The sequence below is a fragment of the Sphaeramia orbicularis genome, chromosome 12 (assembly GCF_902148855.1).
Source record: "Sphaeramia orbicularis chromosome 12, fSphaOr1.1, whole genome shotgun sequence".
Lineage (NCBI taxonomy): Eukaryota > Metazoa > Chordata > Actinopteri > Kurtiformes > Apogonidae > Sphaeramia > Sphaeramia orbicularis.
The window spans coordinates 11,951,589-11,965,058 of record NC_043968.1 but is presented as its reverse complement, the minus strand read 5'-3'; the positions used below and the strand labels follow the sequence as shown (position 1 = coordinate 11,965,058).

The window sequence follows — 13,470 nt, the reverse complement described above, 5'->3', positions numbered from 1 at the left end:
TGGTATATGCTGCTACTGCAGTGCCAGCTACATTTCCTGCTATGGATAACCCTAGATAAATATGTATTATCTAAATATAATACATAAATATACATTATATATATTTATTTCACAGTCAGACTTTATTTTTGCTAAGTTATCATTTACTGTGTATCCTTCCTATTACCCTACCTTTGGGGTCATGCAGTTCCACACACATCCATCAGGGGCGATGTAGAGTTATACACAGATCGGGGGTGGGGGACCACACACACACACAAAATATCTGAAAAAAGCGATTTTTGGGGACAATGGAGATTTTAATACAGAAACCCATTTTAGAGCATGCTGAATGCAACTACAATGAAATCTAATCGGGGACCGTGGTTTTGGTCCCCAAAGGCAATGGCGTCCCCAATCAACTGGTGTGTGAGCTGATGAAAATCCCCAATTTGGACATAAGTAAGAACACACACACACACACACACACACACACACACACACACACACTTCTTGGAATTTATTTTTTTGGCCACATATGGGCAAGGAACCAAATATTGTAACTTCATCAACCTTGATTTTCTACATAATAAAAAAATAAATAAAATTTTACCAAAGTAATAAAGTCTTGTCATGTCCTCCAATAACACTCTAAGGTGGAATTTTTGAATGTCAGAGTATTTCTATGAGTGAACTATAAAGGGTTAAATAGTGACCATGCTTGCATATTGTACCTTCTGATTTCCCATATGTGGACAGGTGTCTGCATCAGCACTTGTTGTAATGTTCTAACAGTGATGTTCTTTTCACCTTACATGTGTTTTTCTTATATTTTTTAATATATACTTGTTGGTATATAATTTTTTTTTGCCCCTTATGGGTAAAGAACTAAATATGATTTTCTACAGCATAAAAAATCATTTTGAAAAATTTTACAACACTAACAAAGTCTTGTTATGTCCTCCAATAACACACTAAGGTTAAAATGTTCAATATCAGTACTTGTTACACTGACAATAAATGTATTCTATTCCTTCTTAGGTGCAAGTGTAATCCCATTGGCTCATCATCTAGTGCGTGTCATCCAATCACAGGCCAGTGCGTATGTCGTGCAGGAGTGGAGGGGAGACTGTGCGAGTCTTGCCGTGCGGGCTTCTTTGGATTCTCCTCACGTGGTTGCAGAGGTACAGGACTTCAGCACTGCACTCTGTTCCATCCTCTAATCCCTTAAATACATCCTCTAATACAGACCACACATGAAAGATTTCCAAACTCTTTAAATGTTCCTCCACTGCGCTGTCACACTGTCACGTCCTCCGTCTTTCCTCCAGCTTGTAACTGTGACCCGATGGGCTCCATATCCATGCAGTGTCACGGTAACGGTACCTGCCACTGTCGCCCGGGCTTTGTGGGTTACAAGTGTGACAAATGTGAGCTGAACTACTTCCACGACCGAAACACACACCAGTGCGAAGAATGTCCCGTTTGCTATGGTCTTGTCAAAAAGCAGGTGGGTTTCAATTGTTTATAGGTTTGTGTTTTTGTCTGAGTCACTCCTCTATAAATGGAGGAATGTGTCTTTTTTTGTTTTTGTTTTTTTGTTTCTCTTTCCAGATGAAGTAAGGAGCTGTTTTTGGTGAAAAAAGCACTGACAGAACCACAATAAATTGTAAATCCAGCACCAAAGAGCAGACAGACACAAAAAGTGCATTTAACACATTATAAAAACAGACATCCACCCTTGGGAAATGACAGAGAGCTAAAGAGATATAAAAGGAGAGAGAATTTTCTATGTAGATTCATCAGGAGAACAGACATATATCTGCTGGAGATGGAAATAAAACAGTGACTGCAACCAGGTCATGAAATTAGTCTAAAAAAGTCAAACGTCTCCTGTGATTGGCTTAAAAATAAGTCAACGTCATTGGTCAGTCTATTGGTTCTACAGTAAATAGTGTGACAGTATTCGACATCAGACCACTTTTTGAGGACTTTTTCAAAACCTGTCAAGACCAAACACAAACCCTGGGATATTATTAACCCTTTCATGCATACTGGTCACTCCAGTGGACAGCTATTCTACAGCTGTTCTCTTGTATATTCATGGATTTTGTTGTTCTTTTTTTTTTTTTTTTTTTTTTTTACACATCTTTATTAAAGTTTTAAGACACTACATATCCTTTCTAAAATGAATTGGTAACATTATGTAGATCTCTCCTGAGCATAACCCCCCAGAATCACAAGCTCTCCCCATAGTTTTCACACAATTTATCAGTAAATACCTGTTTCTGTGCGTCAAAAATTAAACGTGTGGTGTCCAGCTGAGTGGATATTTTTGCAACTTCATGAAAAATAGGTTCATAAGAATTTTTTTTTTATCATTATTTTTTTATGTTTTTTTTTTTTTTAATTATTATTTTTAAACTATTTTTATTTTATTTGTTTATTTTTATTTATCTTTCAGAAGAAAATGTTCAATCACATTGTTTTTGTCATGCCTAAAGAGGAATAAAAACACTCAGGAAAAATTTTTGATTAAGGTTCTCATAATTCGTGTATGAAAGGGTTAAACTGACTATGCATTTGTCTGTGCCAAGGTTATTATGGTTAATGAAAACTAACAAAATGACGAAAACTAGAATTGTCAAATATTTTCGTTAACTGAAATAAATAAAAATTATAATTAAAAGAAAAAAAAAACGATAACTAACTGAAACTGTATTGTGAGCTTATAAAACTAACTAAAACAGATAAAAATTATGGATAAAATTCCCTTCGTTTTCGTCTTTGTCAATGTCAGATTGATATGAAATCAATTTATTTCCCCCAAGCGATTTTAGCTGACACAACCATATGATATTTAATGGTCTGTCACTTCTCGTCACATGTGGTTTAGAGTCGTCTTCTGGTCCCCACTCTACCTGGAAACATGGAGACTAAAGTTGGGAGAAAGCAGCAGAGTCCTGTCTGGAATTTATTTGAATTCAACGGCGAAGAAGAGAAAAGATATTAAAAAAACAAAAAACAATACTAAAACTAAACTAGAACTAAGAATTTAGAAAATAACGAAAAATAATAAAAACTAGCAAACCTGCTCTAAAAATGAATTAAAACTAACTGAATTAGAGAAAAAAAGTTCAAAACTAAATAAAAACTAAACTATACTGAAAAATCCAAAACTATTATAACCTTGGTCTGTGGGCCTGACCAAGCCACAGTGAACATCAGGATCGATTTCTTTTTTCTCTAAAACAATATATTTGATTACTTGGTATGAAAGACACATATCTCTAGTTTCTAAAACTGTTTTTAGTTCATTTGAACCTGAATTACAACTGGATATATAAGAAAATATATGAGAATACTGTTTAAATTCAGAACAGTAAAGGTTGTAAATAAATGTATACAGCACAAATTCAGAATGTAAACAGCAATAGATAGATAGATAGATAGATAGATAGATAGATAGATAGATAGATAGATAGATAGATAGATAGATAGATATTTTATGAATCCTGAAATAAATATGTTCAAATATATGCGTGTCTAATCTTATATTTCATAATAATCAAATGCTATAATGATCTGGAATGTTATTTATTATGAAAAAAAGCAGTAAGATGGGTATTAAATATAGTAATGAAACATATGTCACCAAAGACTGATAGTTTTATCAGTATCTTATTAAAATCTTTGATTATTATTCTAGTGCAGGGGTCAGCAACCCTGGTCCTAGAGAGCCACTATCCTGCATGTTTTAGATGTTTCCCTCTTCCAGCACACCTGATGGTGGTTATCAGGCTTCTGCAGAGCTTGAGGATAGGCTGATCATTTGAATCAGGTGTGTTGGAAGAGGGATACATCTAAAACATGCAGGATAGTGGCTCTCTAGGACCAGGGTTGCTGACACCTCACTCCTTTACTTTTATGGATTCTCACTCCGTTACCATGAATTAATGTCTTTTAAAAAACTGAAATAAAAATATCAGTTCCATTTTTGGATATAATGTACTCTGATTTATTAAGAAAAGTGTGGTTTGCTAAATATTTACACTTTGCTCGCGGAACAGCACGTTGTGGTATTTTTGACTACAACATATCAAAATGTCAGAAGGTGTGAGAAAAATGTATTAAAAAAATGAAAGCATAATGATTAGAAATAGAAAAATTTACACATATGACAAAGTGGAAGCCATGTGATATTTTCTGAATTTAATAACCTCATAGACAGAGACATGATAGACAGATGCTGTGTTATATATTAGTTTTTTTTTCTCCAGACTCCTTGATGTAATGCTTCAGTATCAGAAAACCGCGGCATATATGACTACAGTATGGGGCACCGTAAAGGGGGTGCGGGGACATAACAAATTCATGGGGCCCAGCATTTTTCAGGGGGCCCAGTGGATATAGGTTAGAAGTTGTGATAATTTTGCGTAAACTCTACAGTAGAAGAGAGGCACAGAAGCCGGGAGTCAGGTGTTCAAAGTTAAAGTTGGGGTGTGAGATGTTTTCCTGGAGCATTTTTTACTATATTGCTTAAAATCCCCTTCACACCTCGATTACAACCAATTAATTAAATGCTCTAAGACAAAAAAAAAAAAAAAATGTAGTCACCTGTGGAACAGACAGGACTGAAAAAACACCATCCAATCCTTTTGAGCGCCCAATCGAAATGATTGAACGGTGATATGTCTTATGTCTATCAAACTCAACTGCCATTTGTCCCTCCCCCCTCCGCGCGTACCCCTCTTCGTGCATAAATCATTCGTGGCCATATTAGTTCTATTACGATGGAAAGTTCACGAGCAAACTGTTTTGTCACTAACATAAATCAGTAGGAAATGTAATGTTAGTCACATAGGTATGAACTGGGGCTGTTCTGTAAGAGTGGGGGGGGTTGGAGGAGACTGAATGTGGTATGTGTTACGGGTCCCAGAGAGCTGAGGGCCACAATAACAATTACTGTTTGGTCCTGATGTGGACCGGACTGATCTGAATGGAATAAAATAAGCAGAGAAATGAGGAAACGTGACTCGCTGTTCTTCTTTCCAGAATGCATCTTCATCTGTGGATTTGTTCATCACAGAATAATCAAAATCATAGTTATAAAACATTTCTTTTGTTTTCATGCCAGCTATTTTCTTTAGTCCAGTAGCTTTTAACAACATCTCATCACAACTTTATCTTATTTACTAAATACACTTTTACCCTTATCATTTTCTTCATTTAGCTGACATATGTTCAAAAATAACCTTTAACACTCAAGCATATTTTAACAGTATAACACTGTTTGGAGCACCACTATGTCAAGTGTAATATTAACCCTTTCATGCATGAATTATGAGAACCTTAATCATGATTTTTCTCCCCTGTTTTTATTCCTCTTTAGGCATGAAAAAAGAAATGCAATTGACAGCTTTTTATGAACCTATTTTTCACGGAGCTCCAAAAATGTCCACTCAAATGGATACGATGCATTTAATTTTTGAAGCAAAGAAACATGTATTTACTGACATACAGTGAAAACGATGAAATATAAACACTTTTAATGCTGCTAATCTGATGTTTTCTCATATTTAAACATACTCTAATACTAGTTCTTACTCACTTCATGAAGATAATATACAAAAAACCCATTTTGTTAAAGAAGAAATGATAATTACAGTCTAATAACAATTGATTTACACTCAAACATGCTACTGCAGATCAGGTTTATCAAGAACAGCAAAGTTACATATGCATAAGTGTCCACTGTGTTGGCTGATATGGAACTAAAACAACAAAACCCATGAATATACAAGAGAACAGCTGGAGAAGAACTGTCCACTGTAGTGACCAGTATGCATGAAAGGGTTAATGTGCTATTTTTAAGGTGCACTGTCCCTTTAAATGAAATTACTCTTTAATTACTGAACTAAAATAAATTACTTAAACCTTCTGTTTCGATCACAGGTTAGTGGAATGTAGAAATGAAATGCTTATGCTACATTAACTATCAGAAACAAAATACTTTGGTCATGACAACCCATATAAACTGTGTGCCTTTAACCATAGACTTCCGACAAAGTGCATGTCCCACAACTAGAAGACTCACAAAATGCACATACACAACAAAACCGAAATGCATTATGTGTACGGGAGCCCTTTCACACACGTTCAAATCAACATTATCGGCTATGCTAGGCACACAAAATGGCGGCTACCGCGCGCTAATTCCACACATTCACTCCATGCACTCATATTAAGTGGTTAAATATGACAGGAACAATTTTAAAACACAACAGAAAACAACACATTATTAAAGCCCACTCTAAGGACGTGGATTATTACAGATGTTAACACTTTTACTAACCTGAATGGAATAAAACAAGCAGAGAAATGAGGAAACGTGACTTGCTGTTCTTCTTTCCAGAATGCATCTGAGGACGGGGGCGGTGTTTCGCTATAGTACCCCAGAGGAAACTGGGCTAGAAGAATAGTTCCTACCTCATAGCTCCAACTGTAAACCCTTGTTATCCACACTGTCAGTGGCGTGACAATTTAAAACGCAATTACCGGATAAGGTTAAGCATTCCACTTCACAGTAAAATGTAAACATTAATAAAATAAAAGTAATAAAATAAAATATACAGGGTGGGGAAGCAAAATTTACAATGAACATTTAGTTGTTTTTTCTCAGCAGGCACTACGTCAATTGTTTCGAAACCAAACATATATTGATGTCATAATCATACCTAACACTATTATCCATACCTTTTCAGAAACTTTTGCCCATATGAGTAATCAGGAAAGCAAACGTCAAAGAGTGTGTGATTTGCTGAATGCACTCGTCACACCAAAGGAGATTTCAAAAATAGTTGGAGTGTCCATAAAGACTGTTTATAATGGAAAGAAGAGAATGACTATGGGCAAAACTATTACGAGAAAGTCTGGAAGTGGAGGACGCAACAAAAAACGTGCCAAAGCTTTTATTAAAGCTCTCAAATCCAAAATCCTAAAGGATCCGACCAAATCCATGAGAAAAATGGCAACGGAGCTTGAGGTAGACAACAAGACCGTTAGAAATGCAGTAAAATATGATTTGAAGATTTAAATTCTCATGACTTTCAATAAACTAATTGGTCATATGCTGTCTTTCAATCCCTGCCTCAAAATATTGTAAATTTTGCTTCCCCACCCTGTAGACCTTAAAAAAACACAAAATGGGGGTCACATTATTTCAGATGTGCCACATATGCATGGATCGGGGCGAATTGTTGCTTTGCAGTGCTCGTGAACCCTTGAGAACAAGCATTACGCGTGCCAATACTCTGGAGGCATGGCTTCAGGGGGATGTCTGAAGGAAGGGGGTTTGGACTTTAGAATTGAGTATTTTCAAAATGTAGCTTGCTCGAACCATTTTTCTAATGCCGCGTTTCCACTACATGGAACCGACTCGACTCGACTCGGGTACCAGGTCCTATTCCTGGAGACAGTTTCCATTATAGGATACTACCAACTTTACAGTACCTGGACGTCATAGCGATGCAGCACATTACTTCCATGTCGTCTGCTCAGACAGTTGCTGATAAACTCCCTCGTTGCGTGTTGTGTCGTTAAGCTCATGCTGAATTTTTACGTCGGCCACCAAAGACTGAATCTCCTCCGACCATGGTATAGTTTTGCGGGCTGTCATCATGTGGATTAACCTACCGCTATATTTACCATAAACTTCCGCATCTGTTTTTTGTAAAATGGCGGGTCACAGAGATAACTGTCTGACCAATCAGTGGTCTGCAGAGTTTATAGGTCATGTTTTAGTATCTGTTCCTCAGTCTTGGAACCTCGGCGGAGGTGATACCAAAAAATAGGACCAATGGCCCTGTAGCTTACCGGGCAAATTAAAAGCTTTGGGAAATGTATCCAGATGCCATTTATTATCACCCAGTTCTGTGTATTTATTACAGAAATAGCCCATGTTTTGGTCATATTCCAATCAGATCTGTAAAAAATTCAAATTCCAACTTGATATCATTGATACTGATTTATTGGATCAATCCACTTCCTATCTGTTAAAATGGGAAAATTTTTCAAAGTCGCACCAAATCCAGAGTCAGATCCGGATCGAAATAATGTGAATACCTTGTGTTGACATCATCATACAGAAGCTGTATACCAAGTTTGAAGTCAATCAGAACTGGAGTTGGGGAGAAAAAGACGATTGACATGTTTTCCCCATAAGAGCCCATGTTAAATTTTCCATAAATTCCCGGATCCAGAAGAAGATCCTGATCAGCATGTGGCCATTATGTTTTGGTCATCTCCCCATCAGGGCTGGACTGTAGAAATTTACACTGGATATCATTTCTATTTACTGAGTTACTGCATCGATCCACTTCCTATCTCTTATAATGGGGAAATTTTTCAAAGTGGCACCAAATCCAGAATCAGATCCGGATCCAAATAATTTCACTAAGTTTTGTCGACATCATCATAAAGAAGCTGTATACCAAGTTTGAAGTCAATCGGAATTGTAGTTTCGGAGAAGAAGACGATTGAAATTTTTGTAACGGACGACAGACGCCGCCACTGGATGCCGCATGACGACAATAGCTTACGGACTGTCCGCTGGTAAGCTAAAAACTAGTACCGGGTACCAGATTCCAGGTCCTTTTTCTTTTTGAACTTTTATTGAAGAAAACAAAATAAAACAAAAAAAACAATGTACAGAGTAACAACGTTTGTCCTGAGATTGGGCCCAAAATTACAATATAAAATATTTGGTTACAATGAAGAAAAGGAGAGAAAAATAAAATTAAAAAAAAAATCCAGGCTTAAATATCCATTCCCATAAGACTGAATACTGGTCTCCATCTTCTTTCAAAGGTCGGAGTCTTCAGCTGTAGCTGTGCTGTTAACTGTTCCATTAGACAAACTTGTTTAATTTTTTGTATCCATTGTCCAATTGTAGGTGATTCAGGTTTCAGCCATAACATTGTCGTCATTTTTCTCGCAATCATCAGAAGAAGATGTAGTATGAATTCTTCAGGTCCTTTTTCGTAATGGAAACACAAAAAGGCCAAGTCGAGCCGATACCACTTAGTGGAAACGTGGCTTAAGATCTCCTACCCCACCTTTAAGTTTTACTTTCGTTTTCACTCCTGTTGTGGTTGTTAGTCCTTATCAAACACCCCCCTATACCCCCAGTCGTTACAGTTCATTCATCATCCTCCCCCCCACCCCCCCACCCTACCCCCATGCTCTGATGACAGATTTACAGATCATTTCTTTTCTGAAGAGCCCACAACGTTTCCCTTCCATGGGCTCCACATTTGACTACACTAAATGCTCTTTGTCATCTTTGTTTTGAACACTGGGCTCATATCTTTCTATCTTTCTCTGTGTTTTTCTATTTCTTTCATGTTTATTTATGCACACTTTCCGACACCTACATCAAATATGGCTCGTTTCTTGGCTCTCACTATTATAAAGGTGCAATTTCTTCTGGAAACAGTGCATTCTCCTGCCACATCCTGCCTTTGTAGACTCTCATGGCAGCCATATGGTTCTTTTATACTTACAGATTATAAGAAAACAGTGAATATGCATTGACACAGAAACAGACATTGACCCTAACGATCTCTTGTGCAGCTCGTCTGTCCCTTTAGATTTGCGGCAGCCCACGACGGTACGCTACGACGCTTCATCTGAGGATTTGCCTTCTGAGAACAATCTAATACCAATTGGCATGATCCGTCTTTTCTCTCCACATATTCTTGTTCTGGCTAAAAGGCCTGCGTGTTCTCACCGGACAGGCTTGTACCTGTGTGAATGCACGCTCTGATTTCCACAGTGTTAGCAATTCAGTGAACATCCCAAGCCTTGTCTGCTCTGAACACCTGCAATTACTCTCACTGTCCTCAGTCTCCCTCAGCTCTCCCTTTCTGCCTCTCCCACTCTCTATCTTTCTGCTCACATTTTACCTCTGGCTTGCACACAGGAAGAGAAAAAGACTAACAAGCATAGCGAGGGGAAGGTTGAAAAAGAAAGAGACGTGTGATTGATGATCAAGGAAGATATTAAAAGGAAACCGGAAAACAGCGAAAAATAAAGAATTGAGTCAAATAATGAAAAAGTTCCAGTCTACCATGCTTCTTCCAAAGCACTTGTTATGAAGGGAATAGGTTTTGGCAAAAGCAAAGCACTGCACTGGAGCATTAAAGGCATTTTTAACCCATAAGGAGCCAAACAGCTACCGGCGACCAACAGTATCTACTGATCTAAACTGTCTAATACCTGCTGATCCACTAATCCTATCAATACATGTAAAGAATTGGTGTAAAATACAGTTTGTCATCTTTTCATGGTCATCAGATTTGACCCATATGGACGTTCAGAGGCTCCGTAGTTACCGTGGAAACACTGTCATCTTCTACAACATTGATTCACCAGTAAAACCCATGGAGCTGGATCAATGACAGTGGATGGACACACTTAGTTTATGTTCAGTTATTGATATCTTCGCCGAAAAAGTCCCTTTTTTTCCCTCCGTTTTCTCTGTTTGATATAATAACCCTGAACTTCAACCCCTTATCAGGCAAATGACTATTTTTGGTCATTTCCACATACAGTACAAAACAGTGACAGCAACAGTTCTAAATATACATGTTCCTTTCACCTTACATGTGTTTTTTCTTATATTTTCTATACAGACTTCTCAGATGTTTGGGTTTTTTTGCCCCTTACGGGTAAGGAACCAAATATGGTAACTTCATTGATCTTGATTTTCTACATAATAAAACATTTTGAACTAGAAAAGCACTCGGAGAGCGCAGACCTCCACCAAGGCAGATCAGTGCCCCCCTCCCCCCGATCACCAACAACATTTAATCATTTGTTCCTTGTGCCAGTATCAACATTTTCGGAAATTTTCATCCAAATCCATCCATAACTTTTTGAGTTATCTTGCACATGGACAGACAGACAGACAGACAAACCAACGCCGGCAAAAACATAACCTCATTGGCAGAGGTAAAAATTCCACAAAGGTAATTAAGTCTTGTTAGGTCCGCCAATAACACACTAAGGTTGAAACTTTGAATTTCAGAGTATTTATATGAGTGAACTATAATGGGTTAATCTGAGTTTTTATGAACATCTACATGATCAGTACATTAAATAATGGAAAATACCTGATTTTTATTGATAAACTGCATATGCAAAGGATAATATTAAAGTAAATGGTGATAAATCACTTAAGAAAGGTTAAGTGTTTCTGATATAATAACCATCGACTTTAACCCTTTATTTAAGTGACTATTTTTGGTCATTTCAACATACAGTACAAAACAGTGACAGCAACAGTTCTAAATATAGATGTTCTTTTCACCTTACATGTGTTTTTCTTATACTTTCTATATAGACTTCTCAGATGTTTTTTTTTTTGTTTTGTTTTTTTTTGTTTTTTTTGCCTCTTATGGGTAAGGAACCAAATGTGGTAACTTCATTGACCTTGATTTTTCTACATAAAAAATTCCACAAAGGTAATAAAGTCTTGTTAGGTCCTCCAGTAACACACTAAGGTTGAAACTTTGAATTTCAGAGTATTTCTATGAGTGAACTATAAAGGGTTAATCTGAGTTTTTATGAACATCTACATGATCAGTAAATTAAATAATGGAAAATACCTGATTTTTATTAATAAACCATATGTGCAGAGGATAATATTATAATAAATGGTGATGAATCACTTAAGAAAGGCTAAGTGTTTCTGATTGACTTTAACCCTTTATTTAAGTGACTATTTTTGGTCATTTCCACATACAGTACAAAACAGTGACAGCAACAGTTCTAAATATACATGTTCTTTACAGCTTACATGTGTTTATCTTTTTGCCCCTTATGGGTAAGGAACCAAATATGGTAACTTCATTGACCTTGATTTTCTACATAACAAAAATTCACAAAGGTAATAGTCTTGTTAGGTCCTCCAACAACACATTAAGGTTGAAACTTTGAATTTCAGAGTATTTCTGTGAGTGAACTATAAAGGGTTAATCCGACTTTTTATGAACATCGACATGATCAGTAAATTAAATAAAGGAAAATACCTGATTTTCATTGATAAACTGCATATGCAGAGGATAATATAATAATAAATGATAAATCGTTTAAAAAAAGTTAAATACAGAGAAAACACTATTGGAACTACCACAAAAGTTGTCCCAGATCTTAATGGTTTAAGCCTTATGGTGTCCCTGGATCTGGACTAGATTGTGGATGTGCACTTTTAACACCAGGTATTTCTGCTAACGTGTTCGACATGTCTCCTTGCTTGTAAAAGAAGGTGTGATCACAGTGAAATTAAAGGATCTTTTCATGCGTCTAGACCCAGGGTCAACACATTGTTGTTGCTAAAGGACAGACTGTTCGTTCCATTTTCAGACAAGGACTCGTTTTCTCTAAGAAGTCTAATCTAGTTATCTGCTGAAAGGCTTTCTTCTGCTGCCTGCTACTCACAGACCAGTATGAATGGATGCAGATCAGAAAAACGTATTCTATCCTTATCCTGTTGTTGATATTCATTTATTCATTGCTTTTGCTGAAATACTACATTTTGATGTTATGCTGTACCAAGAATCAGACTCCTATCTCAATCCTTGTGTCTGAATAAATAAATACAGATCTACTGTAGATGGATAGATATGTTGTTGTGGATTTTTTTTGTTGTCACAGCCCCGCAGCTTTTTATTTTGGTCTTGCAAAATCTCTTTTCTCATTGACACCGCCAATGATAAATTTCGTTGCTATTACAGGCAGAAAAGCTGAGGACTCGTCTGCAGGATTTGGAGAAGCTCCTGGCTCACTTTGATTGCCGAGGAAGATTTGGGAAGCAACCCCACCTGCTGAAGTATCACATGGGCAGGCTTTACGGACATGAGCACCAGGGGGAAGATACTCTACCCAATGCTCTGGAGGATTTTCTAGCTTTCCAAGGTAACATGAGTCCAAAAAAGCCTTAATAATTCCACTTGGCAAGTCAGATCTGTCACTCTTTTTGTATTTTTTATATTTTTTTCTGTCACTCTTTTTAGCTTTTTTATTGTATATAATGGGGCTGCACGATATTGGAAAAAGCTGACATGATTTTTTTTAAACCCTGCGATATATATTGCAATATGAAAAAAAACTCAGGAAGATAAATTAACTGTGTGATACTGGCGTAAATGGTCAAACAAATTGTGTTTCCTCTTGATCTCATTGAGATCTCAATCTCAATCTCAACCAAAAACGTAGGCACGCACGTATTGTGGCACGTATTGTAGCTTATTTTGGCACTGATCCACTCTTTCATCCATATTCAATATTTGTTAAATATAAAAATTGTACATATGCAAAGTTTTAAGTAAATTGAAACAAAATTTATGTTTTTATAGATATTCGAAATTTCACCCATTATAAGTAAATGGGAAGAGAAAAAGAAAAAAAAAAATTCAAATTTTTTTGGGG

General features: G+C 36.7%; 1 protein-coding gene across 1 annotated transcript in view; it reads left to right on the top strand.

The window, feature by feature from the left end:
* The window catches only part of LOC115430390 (laminin subunit gamma-3-like), an 82,506-nt gene that overhangs the window by 62,671 nt on the left and 6,365 nt on the right, over positions 1-13,470 (top strand). The window contains exons 6-8 of the mRNA XM_030150381.1: positions 1,021-1,163; positions 1,311-1,489; positions 12,777-12,957. Of these exons, the coding sequence (XP_030006241.1) occupies positions 1,021-1,163; positions 1,311-1,489; positions 12,777-12,957 (503 nt within the window). The remainder of the gene's footprint in view (positions 1-1,020; positions 1,164-1,310; positions 1,490-12,776; positions 12,958-13,470) is intronic.